At 54.6% G+C, this 15055-nt stretch overlaps 1 protein-coding gene across 1 annotated transcript in view; it reads right to left on the reverse strand.

Annotated features, from left to right (window-relative positions):
- The window catches only part of GRM7 (glutamate metabotropic receptor 7), a 353299-nt gene that overhangs the window by 210132 nt on the left and 128112 nt on the right, over positions 1-15055 (reverse strand). Inside the window, exon 2 of the mRNA XM_040358638.1 lies at positions 4038-4254. Coding sequence (XP_040214572.1) covers positions 4038-4254 — 217 coding nt within the window. The remainder of the gene's footprint in view (positions 1-4037; positions 4255-15055) is intronic.

Here is a 15055-nt window from a genome sequence, read left to right on the forward strand (position 1 = left end):
GCCATATAGTCACCTTCCAGGAGCCCATAGGAGGGGGCCTTATAGTCACCTTCCAGGAGCCCATAGGAGGGGGTCATATAGTCACCTTCCAGGAGCCCATAGGAGGGGGCCATAAAGTCACCTTCCAGGAGCCCATAGGAGGGGGCCATATAGTCACCTTCCAGGAGCCCACAGGAGGGGGCCATATAGTCACCTTCCAGGAGCCCACAGGAGGGGGCCATATAGTCACCTTCCAGGAGCCCATAGGAGGGGGCCATATAGTTACCTTCCAGGAGCCCATAAGAGGGGGTCATATAGTCACCTTCCAGGAGCCCATAGGAGGGGGTCATATAGTCACCTTCCAGGAGCCCATAGGAGGGGGCCATATAGTCACCTTCCAGGAGCCCATAGGAGGGGGCCTTATAGTCACCTTCCAGGAGCCCATAGGAGGGGGCCTTATAGTCACCTTCCAGGAGCCCATAGGAGGGGGCCATATAGTCACCTTCCAGGAGCCCATAGGAGGGGGCCATATAGTCACCTTCCAGGAGCCCATAGGAGGGGGCCATATAGTCACCTTCTAGGAGCCCATAGGAGGGGGCCTTATAGTCACCTTCCAGGAGCCCATAGGAGGGGGCCATACAGTCACCTTCCAGGAGCCCATAGGAGGGGGTCATATAGTCACCTTCCAGGAGCCCATAGGAGGGGGTCATATAGTCACCTTCCAGGAGCCCATAGGAGGGGGACTTAGGTGAAGGGTGGAGCTCCTTCTATAGGTAACTATTGAGGATCAGGTGTGAACTGCAGCATGACTTTGCTATAATATATATATAGAAATCTATCGATCGATCGATCTGTTCTCATATATATAGAGAATATCATTTGGAGAAGACATAGAAGACTATCTATATGATTTCCGGGTCAGAGCCCCCCCCCTCACACCCATCAATTTTCTGCCTCCCAGAAATCTCACCCTAGGCGCCTCTGTGGCCCCTCTGAGTGCTCTGGGGCCCTCTGGCTCTATAAAAGACAGAATTCAGCCTCTGATAGAATCAATAGCGGGAGGATGAGATTGGCGCTCTCTCTGGGTGGAAGGCGGGAGTCTGGAAGATTGAAGTCCGGAGGCCGATTGGCAGCTTCGCTGGAGGCTGAGCGCGGGTCTGATACATAATTAACGAGAGAGAGAGAGGAAGACGGTCAGATGGCGGATGGGGGGGAGGGGGGCGCAGACACAATCATTAAAAATGCCGTGTCCTCTTCAACCGATCCGCCACACACCGCGCCACACCGTGCCACACACCGCGCCACACACCGCGCCACACACCGCGCCACGGCTCCGGGCCGCCATTTCTACAACTTGAGCAATCACCGCCCATAAGTCAAATCCCAACCCCCGACAATAAAGCTGCACTCCGGTCACACAGATAAAAACGAAGACCAAGGAGCCGTTCTTCCCGTCTGAGGATTTCTATCCATCCAGTCCTGAGATTTACACAGCTCTGACCCACAGCACAGCCCGGTCTAGAAGGGGAGGAGAGATGACTTTTCTCTGCTGCAGTTCTGTAACACTTACAGGTCTTGTCCCTCCCCCAGCCTGTGATTGGACAGTGAAGCAGCTCATCTCTCTGTCACTCTGCTCTCTCCTTCTATTAGCATGCCCCCTTTTAGCACATGAGCCCTGCAACCGCACCCCAACTACTTCCCCTTTGGGTCCAAATCAACCCCTACCTTCCTTCCTTCCTGCCTCCCTCCCTCTCTCTTCCTTCCTGGGGATTCACCTTGCCCTTCCTTCCTTCCCTCCTTACTTCCTTCCTCCCATCCTTCCTGAGGATTCACCTTGCCCTTCCTTCCTTCCCTCCTTCCTTCCTTCCTCCCTTCCTGAGGATTCACCTTGCCTTTCCTTCCTTCCTTCCTGCCTCCCTCCCTCTCTCTTCCTTCCTTGGGATTCACCTTGCCTTTCCTCCCTTCATTCCCTTCCTTCCTTTCCTTTCCTTCCTTTGATTTCCCTTCCGTCCCTTCTTTCCTTCCCTTCCTCTCTCTTCCTTCCTGAGGATTCACCTTGCCCTTCCTTCCTTCCCTCCTTACTTCCTTCCTCCCTTCCTGAGGATTCACCTTGCCCTTCCTTCCTTCCCTCCTTACTTCCTTCCTCCCTTCCTGAGGATTCACCTTGCCCTTCCTTCCTTCCTTTCCTCCTTCCTTCCTCCCTTCCTGAGGATTCACCTTGCCCTTCCTTCCTTCCTTCCTTCCCTTCTTTCCTTCCCTCCATCTCTCTTCCTTCCTGAGGATTTACCTTGCCCTTCCTTCCTTCCTTTCCTCCTTCCTTCCTCCCTTCCTGAGGATTTACCTTGCCCTTCCTTCCTTCCTTTCCTCCTTCCTTCCTCCCTTCCTGAGGATTCACCTTGCCCTTCCTTCCTTCCTTTCCTCCTTACTTCCTCCCTTCCTGAGGATTCACCTTGCCCTTCCTTCCTTCCTTCCTTCCTTCCCTTCTTTCCTTCCCTCCCTCTCTCTTCCTTCCTGAGGATTCACCTTGCCCTTCCTTCCTTCCTTTCCTCCTTACTTCCTCCCTTTCTGAGGATTTACCTTGCCTTTCCTTCCTCCCTCCCTCCCCCCCTCTCTCTCTCTCTCTCTCTTCCTTGCTTAGAGTTCACCTTTTCCTTCCTTCCCTCTGTCATGGAAATGTGTCTGTCCGCTGAGCGCACGCCATATCTCCTGTGATAAGAAGCACACATTTCAATCTAATGATATAATACATCTTCCCTATCACTCTATTTCCCGTATATCCCCGAGTATACAGATATCACCACGGCTACGTTCTCAGCTCCGCCCTCTTCTCCGCCTCTCCCCAGCACCGCACTTCCTTTTTATTCAAACACAACAAAAGCAATGAGAAAGAAACAGGAAGTGATGACTCCAACAGCCAATCGCTTCCTCCATGGGAAATGACATCACAGAATATGACCTCACAGGATATGACCTCCCAGAATTTTACCTCACAGGATATGACCTCACAGGATATGACCTCACAGGATATGACCTCCCAGAATTTTACCTCACAGGATATGACCTCACAGGATAGGACCTCACAGGATATGACCTCACAGGATAGGACCCCTCAAAAGTTTGCTATGGGCCCCATGATCTGTAGTTATTCCCCGACCCTCCCCGTCTTATGACCCAACCCCCGTGACTTCAGAGTCTCCTGCTGGTTCCTGTGCTGGTCACCTGGAGACAAGTTCTGCTTTTATCTTCTTTTTATAACAACAGCCGGGAAACTGGACAACGGGCTAAAGAGTCCAAACTGGACAACGGGCTAAAGAGTCCAAACTGGTCAACGGGCTAAAGAGTCCAAACTGGTCAACGGGCTAAAGAGTCCAAACTGGACAACGGGCTAAAGAGTCCAAACTGGTCAACGGGCTAAAGAGTCCAAACTGGTCAACGGGCTAAAGAGTCCAAACTGGTCAACGGGCTAAAGAGTCCAAACTGGTCAACGGGCTAAAGAGTCCAAACTGGTCAACGGGCTAAAGAGTCCAAACTGGTCAACGGGCTAAAGAGTCCAAACTGGACAACGGGCTGAAGAGTCCAAACTGGTCAACGGGCTAAAGAGTCCAAACTGGACAACGGGCTAAAGAGTCCAAACTGGTCAACGGGCTAAAGAGTCCAAACTGGTCAACGGGCTAAAGAGTCCAAACTGGACAACGGGCTAAAGAGTCCAAACTGGACAACGGGCTAAAGAGTCCAAACTGGTCAACGGGCTAAAGAGTCCAAACTGGTCAACGGGCTAAAGAGTCCAAACTGGTCAACGGGCTAAAGAGTCCAAACTGGACAACGGGCTAAAGAGTCCAAACTGGACAACGGGCTAAAGAGTCCAAACTGGTCAACGGGCTAAAGAGTCCAAACTGGACAACGGGCTAAAGAGTCCAAACTGGTCAACGGGCTAAAGAGTCCAAACTGGTCAACGGGCTAAAGAGTCCAAACTGGACAACGGGCTAAAGAGTCCAAACTGGTCAACGGGCAGAGCACAGACTGGCCAGCAGATGGGGTATGAAGTGGCGGGCACCTACCTTCTTCCCGGGAGATCTGCATGAAGGACTCCACCCCCTTCTCCCCGTAGCTTCCCTCTGACGCCAATGTGGAGACGTAGTTCCATCCCATCGCCTTCACGATGTCCACCATCGCCTGGGCCTGGAAGGAGTCCGGTGGAACCACTCTGGAGAAGAAATCGTATCGGCGATCATCACTCAGCTCCGGAGCCGTGGAGCCGTAACTGATCTGCGGGATCTGCAGAAGAAACAAAGAAATATAATGACTGAAAGGAACGGCTTTGGATTTCCAGCAAGCGCCCATTGTGAGCCGCCATTGTAGAGTTTACCCAAAACCAACCCATTCCCACCACAACAGCTTATCAGCGTTCATTCATTGAATTGTCATTTATTGTCACCATTGAAATGTATAATCGATCTTTTAAATGCGTTCAGGCGCATCAAAGGGTCTTTTCTGCCCAAAATCCTCTTCCTTCCTTCCTTCCTTCCGTCCCTCCATGAAGTGCTTAGGGGGAAAGGGGCACACGGGGGGGGGGCAGACAGCAGATGGAAGGCACAGGGGGGCCCGGAGAGCAGATGGAAGGCACAGGGGGGCCGGAGAACAGATGCAAGGCTCAGGGGGGCCCAGACAGCAGATGGAATGCACAGAGGGGGCCCTCCAGCTCAGCAGGTGCCCAGGCCCCCCCTTTAAACTGTTGGGGCCCGGGGCCCCCTTTTGATCTGTTGGGGCCTGGGCCCAGTACAGGAGGGATGGCTGTACCAGCCTATCAGCGGCCCTGTTGCACGCTCACACAGACTAACATGGAGGGGCGTATAGGGGCAGAGAAAAAAAATGTCAAACGCAAAAAAAACGGGCAACTGACGGCGGCAGCGTGCGTTTATTTAAGCGACTTTTGCAGATTTGTTTTCAGCGCCAGTGTTGTGTTTGATGAGTTTTGTGTCGGAGTTCAGCACTGAACGTTACATCGTATTTATTGTTCATTATGAAGGGATCTCACTGACCGTATCACCACGCCCACCCCTGTGATCACCACGCCCACCCCTGTGATCACCACGCCCACCCCTGTGATGACCACGCCCACCCCTGTGATGACCACGCCCACCCCTGTGATGTCATCGCGCCACAACTGAGATGACGAATACATTTCTGGTCGCTCCTCAGGAATAACGAGTCGCCTTCACACACAACATATAAACGCATGGCGTGGATAATGCGTTCCCGTCGCTCTGTGCGATGCATTGTTATGGCGCCGCGTTATATGATTTTGATTGGCCCTTCCAGAATCACAGCGCAATAAAATCCCGCAAAGCGCCGGCCCGCCGGAGAATAAACACGTTTCTGAGTCTTTGATGGATATTTATTGTTCTCCGGCGCTGATGACTAACAAAGGAAATCCACAACATGCCGGGTTCAAAAAGAACAATGCGATACAAAGGGGGAGAAACGCACCGAGGATCCTTCTCAACGCATTTCATCCTGAAGATCCGTATTCATTAAAGTGGATGTGAACCCTTCATATCCTCAGTGAGGTGATACAAATACTTCTACATACGTTGTACCTCTTTACCTGCAGTCTTCTCTTCTCTACATCCATTCAAGGTGAAGAATGTATAAAGTTTGTCTGAGATGTCAGAAAAAAGGGGGCGGAGAGCTGAAGTTACACTCTACAGAGCTCAGTGAGAGCTGATTGGAGGGCCCCCCTTTTCACACAGCATGTCAATCACAGGCTGTGTGCTGGAGCTCCCCCTTCTTGTCACCTTTTATCTCTTGGTGTCAGGAAAACTTGTCAGAAGTGACTCATGCAGATAGCAGAGGAAGGAGAAGGAGAGAGAAGGAACGGAGGGAGAGGGAGGATCGGAGAGGGAGGAAAGAGGAGGGGGGAGGAAGGCGGAAAGGGGGAGGAGACTCATGCAGATAGCAGAGGAAGGAGGAGGGATGTGGGGGAGGGGAGGAGGAGTCTCATGCAGATAGCAGAGGAAGGAGGAGGGGCAGGGGGAGGAGTCTCATGCAGATAGCAGAGGAAGGAGGAGGGGCAGGGGGAGGAGTCTCATGCAGATAGAAGAGGAAGGAGGAGGGGCAGGGGGAGGAGTCTCATGCAGATAGCAGAGGAAGGAGGAGGGGCAGGGGGAGGAGTTTCATGCAGATAGCAGAGGAAGGAGGAGGGGCAGGGGGAGGAGTCTCATGCTGATGGTAGAGGAAGGGGGAGGAAGGAGGAGGGGCAGGGGAGGAGACTCATGCTGATAGCAGAGGAAGGAGGAGGGGGAGGAGTCTCATGCAGATAGCAGAGGAAGGAGGAGGGACAGGGGGAGGAGTCTCATGCAGATAGCAGAGGTAGGAGGAGGGGCATGGGGAGGAGTCTCATGCAGATAGCAGAGGAAGGAGGAGGGGCAGGGGGAGGAGTCTCATGCTGATGGTAGAGGAAGGGGGAGGAAGGAGGAGGGGCAGGGGGAGGAGTCTCATGCAGATAGCAGAGGAAGGAGGAGGAAGGAGGAGGGGCAGGGGGGAGGAGTCGCATGCTGATAGCAGAGGAAGGAGGAGGGGCAGGGGGAGGAGTCTCATGCTGATAGCAGAGGAAGGAGGCAGCAGACAGAAATGACACTCAGTGCTCTGGACTGAGACAAGAACACACTATAGAGGGATGACTTTATTGGTGTTTTTCCTCGGCGCTCTTCCGGTGACCTCGGACCGTCCTGTGGACGGGCGCTCCGATAGCGGCTCAGAGACGGGTTTGGTGAAAGCGACTCGCATGCGCTCTGAAGGTGACGCAGTCCGCACCGACTCAAGTTCTGACATGTATGTGAGTTTGACGCACTTTTATAACGCATGCGAGATTCTTTCACAAACCTGTCTGCTCCGGTCTTTACGAATCGCTGGTCAGGCGTCATTCACAGTCTGTGTGTCGGGAATATCGCACAGAAACTCGCAGTCTCTCGCAGACACTGCGGCAGCGCCGTTCATTTGGAATGTAACCGTCTGCTAAAGGGCAACGCGTTTCTCTGCGTCTTGGGAAAGCGTGCGATTTTGTGCGGTCATTCCTGGACATGCTCAATGCGTTTCGGTGTGCGATTTTGTGCGGTCATTCCTGACATGCACAATGCGTTTCGGTGCGATTTTGTGCGGTCATTCCTGGACATGCTCAATGCGTTTCGGTGTGCGATTTTGTGCGGTCATTCCTGACATGCACAATGCGTTTCGGTGCGATTTTGTGCGGTCATTCCTGGACATGCTCAATGCGTTTCGGTGCGATTTTGTGCGGTCATTCCTGGACATGCTCAATGCGTTTCGGTGTGCGATTTTGTGCGGTCATTCCTGACATGCACAATGCGTTTCGGTGCGATTTTGTGCGGTCATTCCTGGACATGCACAATGCGTTTCGGTGCGATTTTGCAGAAGAGTCAGGGACTTCTTTTGCACATTGAAATTAATGAGCTTCCCGACACGCGGTGCGCAGGAGCGCGTGCAAACTGCATGGAAACGCGCGGTCTGTTGCACATGATGAATGGAGCGGCGGGGTTTACCTCCTCACTTATCACACCCCTCCCCCCGCCACAGAACTACAACTCCCAGCAGGTCCTTTCTACAAGCATTCTGGATCTGATCTCTTCTCCTCTGTACGGCGGAGGGCCCTGATTGGTCACAATAAATGGATGATTTTGGAAGGGAGGGGACGGAGTTATTGGCGGGGGAGGGGACGCGTAGCGCTGCAGACATGGCTCCGCCCCCGAGTGCCCCAGATATATGGGCTGCACATCTGTTCCCGGTGAAATCAGAGGAGGATGTCTGAGGATTCGGTGGGTTTTAATGCCCGTCGGGGATGAGATGCCTCGGGGTCTGAATTCTGTCTTTCCGGCACACAGAGAGTGTGGCCCCTTCCTCTCAGAAGTACAGGTCTACTATGGGCCACAGAGGGCACCGCCGCTCCACCAATGCAGAGCTGTGATTGGGCAGTCCCAAAATATTTAGAGGTGGGGTCTAAGTGGAAGCCAACGCATAGGATGGGCATGGTGGGTGGTCCCTGCATATTTAGAGGTGTGGTCTAAGTGGAAGCCAACCCATAGGATGGGCATGGTGGGTGGTCCCTGCATATTTAGAGGTGTGGTCTAAGTGGAAGCCAACCCATAGGATGGGCATGGTGGGTGGACCCTGCATATTTAGAGGTGTGGTCTAAGTGGAAGCCAACCCATAGGATGGGCATGGTGGGTGGTCCCTGCATATTTAGAGGTGGGGTCTAAGTGGAAGCCAACCCATAGGATGGGCATAGTGGATGGACCCTGCATATTTAGAGGTGGGGTCTAAGTGGAAGCCAACCCATAGGATGGGCATGGTGGGTGGACCCTGCATATTTAGAGGTGGGGTCTAAGTGGAAGCCAACCCATAGGATGGGCATGGTGGGTGGTCCTGCATATTTAGAGGTGGGGTCTAAGTGGAAGCCAACCCATAGGATGGGCATAGTGGATGGACCCTGCATATTTAGAGGTGGGGTCTAAGTGGAAGCCAACCCATAGGATGGGCATGGTGGGTGGTCCTGCATATTTAGAGGTGGGGTCTAAGTGGAAGCCAACCCATAGGATGGGCATGGTGGGTGGACCCTGCATATTTAGAGGTGGGGTCTAAGTGGAAGCCAACCCATAGGATGGGCATGGTGGGTGGTCCCTGCATATTTAGAGGTGGGGTCTAAGTGGAAGCCAACCCATAGGATGGGCATGGTGGGTGGTCCCTGCATATTTAGAGGTGTGGTCTAAGTGGAAGCCAACCCATAGGATGGGCATGGTGGGTGGTCCCTGCATATTTAGAGGTGGGGTCTAAGTGGAAGCCAACCCATAGGATGGGCATGGTGGGTGGTCCCTGCATATTTAGAGGTGGGGTCACTTGGGCACCCCTATGAGGAAAGTGGAGGGAGTAGTCCTGACATTTCCCGGATCTAATAGATATAAATTGATGGGAAAGTAGTCCTAGTAAACGATCGTCTATTCCGATCCGCCCGTCACTTGAATGGAAACATGAAAGGAATGCGGCGGGCGCTGGGGATTGTCTGCGGCGAGGACGCCATTGATTTAAGTGATTTGCGTGTCAGGGGGGTGAGGAGCGAACAAAGAACTCATCCTGAATGTTTAGAGCCGGGAAAGTCCCAGCAGGAGATGATTAGGACTCTACAGGTGTCCTCTGACTTCAGCGTAACGGCGAATGTTCCCCGCGCCCTCCGACAAATTGCCTTTTTGCCTTTCGGACGGCTTTTCAAGCGATCCGCGGAGAACAGTGTCCTTTCCCTGGCTGTGTCGGGGGAGCCATATTTCTTCATCAGTGTGAGGCTGAGGAACGCCGAGCAACAAGCAGAAATTACAGATAGATGGGTCACCAGGTGCCGCCGCTCACAACAGACGCCGCCGCCGCCGCCACCGCCGCCAGCTGCATTTTACATCGTCTTCCAAAGTCTTTCTTCTACACGACATGTTCACCCACCGCTCAGTGCCCATCTACAGATCCTCATAAATGACCCCGATTCCACGGGCCACAAACAAGCGGGTCTAGTGGGGTGCCCACGTGTCCCAAATTGCCCGGGACAGTCCCGCAATTGGCATGTCTGTCCCGGGCACCTTCATTCTGGGACAATACAATGTCCCGGAATGAAACAGAGGACACAGTCACCCCCCTACTAACTAATAATTACATTTCTGGGACTGGTTGGTAGGGCCGGCGCTGCCTGGCGTCTTACAACCAGTGACAATTTACTCTCAGACAGTAAGGCCGGGAGTGAGGCCTGCGCCTAGTGCAGCACTGCTGTCCCCGCCCACCTCGGCACCCCCTCCTTCTCTGGCACCCAGCGGCAAATAGCAGGTGACGCCACTCCTTTCCTTCTACACACGGGACTCATGCAGAGGGAGTGACAGCGGCACTGCATCTGGTGGCAGGCAATGGATGGCAAGCGGCACTGCATCTGGTGGCAGGCTATGGGTGGCAAGCGGCACTGCATCTGGTGGCAGGCAATGGATGGCAAGCGGCACTGCATCTGGTGGCAGGCTATGGGTGGCAAGCGGCACTGCATCTGGTGGCAGGCTATGGGTGGCAAGCGGCACTGCATCTGGTGGCAGGCTATGGGTGGCAAGCGGCACTGCATCTGGTGGCAGGCTATGGGTGGCAAGCGGCACTGCATCTGGTGGCAGGCTATGGGTGGCAAGCGGCACTGCATCTGGTGGCAGGCTATGGGTGGCAAGTGGCACTGCATCTGGTGGCAGGCTATGGGTGGCAAGCGGCACTGCATCTGGTGGATCTGGTGGCAGGCGGCACATTCACCATCAGACAGACATTGTCTAGGAGAGAAGGAAGCTCACCCTAAAGGTGTCATTAAGAAACATGTGCAGCCCCTCACATACATGTGCAGCCCCCCCCCCACATACATATGCAGCCCCCCCCACATACATGTGCAGCCCCCCCCCCACATACATATGCAGCCCCCCCACATACATGTGCAGCCCCCCCACATACATGTGCAGCCCCCTCACATACATGTGCAGCCCCCCCACATACATGTGCAGCCCCCCACATACATGTGCAGCCCCCTCACATACATGTGCCGCCTCCCCACATACATGTGTAGCCCCCTCACATACATGTGCCGCCCCCCACATACATGTGCAGCCCCCTCACATACATGTGCAGCCCCCTCACATACATGTGCAGCCCCCCACATACATGTGCAGCCTCCCCACATACATGTGCAGCCCCCCACATACATGTGTAGCCCCCTCACATACATGTGCCGCCCCCCACATACATGTGCAGCCTCCCCACATACATGTGCAGCCCCCTCACATACATGTGCAGCCTCCCACATACATGTGCAGCCCCCCCACATACATGTGCAGCCCCCCACATACATGTGCAGCCCCCCACATACATGTGCACCCCCCTCACATACATGTGCCGCCCCCCACATACATGTGCAGCCTCCCCACATACATGTGCAGCCCCCTCACATACATGTGCAGCCCCCTCACATACATGTGCAGCCCCCTCACATACATGTGCAGCCCCCCCACATACATGTGCAGCCCCCCTCACATACATGTGCAGCCTCCCCACATACATGTGCAGCTCCCTCACAGTTACTAGTGCAGCCCCCCCACATACATGTGCAGCCCCCCACATACATGTGCAGCCCCCTCACATACATGTGCAGCCTCCCCACATACATGTGCAGCCCCCTCACATACATGTGCAGCCCCCTCACATACATGTGCAGCCCCCTCACATACATGTGCAGCCCCCCTCACATACATGTGCAGCCTCCCCACATACATGTGCAGCCCCCTCACAGTTACTAGTGCAGCCCCCCCACATACATGTGCAGCCCCCTCACATACATGCGCAGCCCCCTCACATACATGTGCAGCCCCCCACATACATGTGCAGCCCCCTCACATACATGTGCAGCCCCCTCACATACATGTGCAGCCCCCCCACATACATGTGCAGCCCCCTCACATACATGTGCAGCCCCCTCACATACATGTGCAGCCCCCCCACATACATGTGCAGCCCCCTCACATACATGTGCAGCCCCCTCACATACATGTGCAGGTACATTTAGTTTGGCTCCTCTGTAGGCAGAAGGTTCATTTTTTAGGTCTTCTGGGACTCTCTGGATAGTTCTGGGACTCGGTGGGTTGGGGGTACAGAGGCTGCAGCCTGAATTTTTCTGAAGTTTCCACCAATCCCTGAGCAGTCAAGGCCCAGAAGGGGGGGGGGGAACAACCAATGAAAAACCAGATGCCGGGCAGTCTGGAAGCCGAGCCTGAGGTCCAATTATCTGGAGGAGAAAAGGAAGAGAAAGAGAGCGAGAGAAGGAGGCGACGTTTCAGGACATCATCCAATCTTAGTGCCGTCCATTCAAGGGGGACAACCCAACCGTACAGCCAATCACCAGAGAGGATTTCCATTGAGTGTCCTGTACAGAGCCCTGACCTCATCCCTACCGATCACCCAACCTCATCCCTACCGATCACCTGACCTCACCCCTACCGATCACCTGACCTCACCCCTACTGATCACCTGACCTCATCCCTACCGATCACCTGACCTCATCCCTACCGATCACCCGACCTCATCCCTACCGATCACCTGACCTCATCCCCACCGATCACCTGACCTCATCCCTACCGATCACCCGACCTCATCCCTACCGATCACCTGACCTCACCCCTACCGATCACCCGACCTCACCCCTACCGATCACCTGACCTCATCCCTACCGATCACCTGTGGGATGGATTAGAATGTTTGTCTTTTTCCGGCGCCCAACGTAAGGGTCCAACATCGACATCAGTCCCTGACGTCACGAGCGGCACAATTCCCACAGACCCCCTCCAGAATCAGAAGAGTGGAGGATGGGTCACACAGAGGGCCGATCTATATGGAGGTCGGGATGATGGTTTGGGGTCGGGATGATGATTTGGGGTCGGGATGATGGTTTGGGGTCGGGATGATGGTTTGGGGTTTGGGGTCAGGATGATGGTTTGGGGTCGGGATGATGGTTTGAGGTCGGGATGATGGTTTGGGGTCGGGATGATGGTTTGGGGTCGGGATGATGGTTTGGGGTCGGGATGATGGTTTGGGGTCGGGATGATGGTTTGGGGACGGGATGATGGTTTGGGGTCGGGATGATGGTTTGGGGTCGGGATGATGGTTTGGGGTCGGGATGATGGTTTGGGGTCGGGATGATGGTTTGGGGTCGGGATGATGGATTGGGGACGGGATGATGGTTTGGGGTCGGGATGATGGTTTGGGGACGGGATGATGGTTTTGGGGATGATGGTTTGGGGTTTGGGGTCAGGATGATGGTTTGGGGTCGGGATGATGGTTTGGGGACGGGATGATGGTTTGGGGTCGGGATGATGGTTTGGGGTCGGGATGATGGTTTGGGGTCGGGATGATGGTTTGGGGTCGGGATGATGGTTTGGGGACGGGATGATGGTTTGGGGTCGGGATGATGGTTTGGGGTCGGGATGATGGTTTGGGGTCGGGATGATGGTTTGGGGTCGGGATGATGGTTTGGGGTCGGGATGATGGTTTGGGGTCGGGATGATGGTTTGGGGACGGGATGATGGTTTGGGGTCGGGATGATGGTTTGGGGTCGGGATGATGGTTTGGGGTCGGGATGATGGTTTGGGGTCGGGATGATGGTTTGGGGTCGGGATGATGGTTTGGGGACGGGATGATGGTTTGGGGTCGGGATGATGGTTTGGGGTCGGGATGATGGTTTGGGGTCGGGATGATGGTTTGGGGTCGGGATGATGGTTTGGGGTCGGGATGATGGTTTGGGGTCGGGATGATGGTTTGGGGACGGGATGATGGTTTGGGGTCGGGATGATGGTTTGGGGTCGGGATGATGGTTTGGGGACGGGATGATGGTTTGGGGTCGGGATGATGGTTTGGGGTCGGGATGATGGTTTGGGGTCGGGATGATGGTTTGGGGACGGGATGATGGTTTGGGGTCGGGATGATGGTTTGGGGTCGGCACAGCTTTGGCCGCGTGGTGAACATGAAGGAATCTTATTGGGAAATAAATGGAGAGTTCCTCTTTAGTTGGTGAGATGCCGGCGGTAGATCGGGGGGGCCCTTCATTAATGAGGGGGGGGCCATTACGTCGATCAGTGGTGATTATACTGGAGGGGAGTTCCTCTTTAGTTGGTGAGATGCCGGTGGTAGATCGGGGCCCTTCATTAATGAGGGGGGGCCATTACGTCGATCAGTGGTGATTATACTGGAGGAGAGTTCCTCTTTAGTTGGTGAGATGCCGGCGGTAGATCGGGGGGGCCCTTCATTAATGAGGGGGAGGCCATTACGTCGATCAGTGGTGATTATACTGGAGGGGAGTTCCTCTTTAGTTGGTGAGATGCCGGCGGTAGATCGGGGGGGCCCTTCATTAATGAGGGGGGGGCCATTACGTCGATCAGTGGTGATTATACTGGAGGAGAGTTCCTCTTTAGTTGGTGAGATGCCGGCGGTAGATCGGGGGGGCCCTTCATTAATGAGGGGGGGGCCATTACGTCGATCAGTGGTGATTATACTGGAGGGGAGTTCCTCTTTTGTTGGTGAGATGCCGGTGGTAGATCGGGGGGGCCCTTCATTAATGAGGGGGGGCCATTACGTCGATCAGTGGTGATTATACTGGAGGAGAGTTCCTCTTTAGTTGGTGAGATGCCGGCGGTAGATCGGGGGGGCCCTTCATTAATGAGGGGGGGGCCATTACGTCGATCAGTGGTGATTATACTGGAGGAGAGTTCCTCTTTAGTTGGTGAGATGCCGGCGGTAGATCGGGGGGGCCCTTCATTAATGAGGGGGGGCCATTACGTCGATCAGTGGTGATTATACTGGAGGGGAGTTCCTCTTTAGTTGGTGAGATGCCGGCGGTAGATCGGGGGGGCCCTTCATTAATGAGGGGGAGGCCATTACGTCGATCAGTGGTGATTATACTGGAGGGGAGTTCCTCTTTAGTTGGTGAGATGCCGGCGGTAGATCGGGGCCCTTCATTAATGAGGGGGGGGCCATTACGTCGATCAGTGGTGATTATACTGGAGGAGAGTTCCTCTTTGGTTGGTGAGATGCCGGCGGTAGATCGGGGGGGCCCTTCATTAATGAGGGGGGGGCCATTACGTCGATCAGTGGTGATTATACTGGAGGAGAGTTCCTCTTTAGTTGGTGAGATGCCGGCGGTAGATCGGGGGGGCCCTTCATTAATGAGGGGGGGGGCCATTACGTCGATCAGTGGTGATTATACTGGAGGAGAGTTCCTCTTTAGTTGGTGAGATGCCGGCGGTAGATCGGGGGGGGCCCTTCATTAATGAGGGGGGGGGGCCATTACGTCGATCAGTGGTGATTATACTGGAGGAGAGTTCCTCTTTAGTTGGTGAGATGCCGGCGGTAGATCGGGGGGGCCCTTCATTAATGAGGGGGGGGGGCCATTACGTCGATCAGTGGTGATTATACTGGAGGAGAGTTCCTCTTTAGTTGGTGAGATGCCGGCGGTAGATCGGGGGGG

The sequence above is a fragment of the Rana temporaria genome, chromosome 7 (assembly GCF_905171775.1).
Source record: "Rana temporaria chromosome 7, aRanTem1.1, whole genome shotgun sequence".
NCBI lineage: Eukaryota > Metazoa > Chordata > Amphibia > Anura > Ranidae > Rana > Rana temporaria.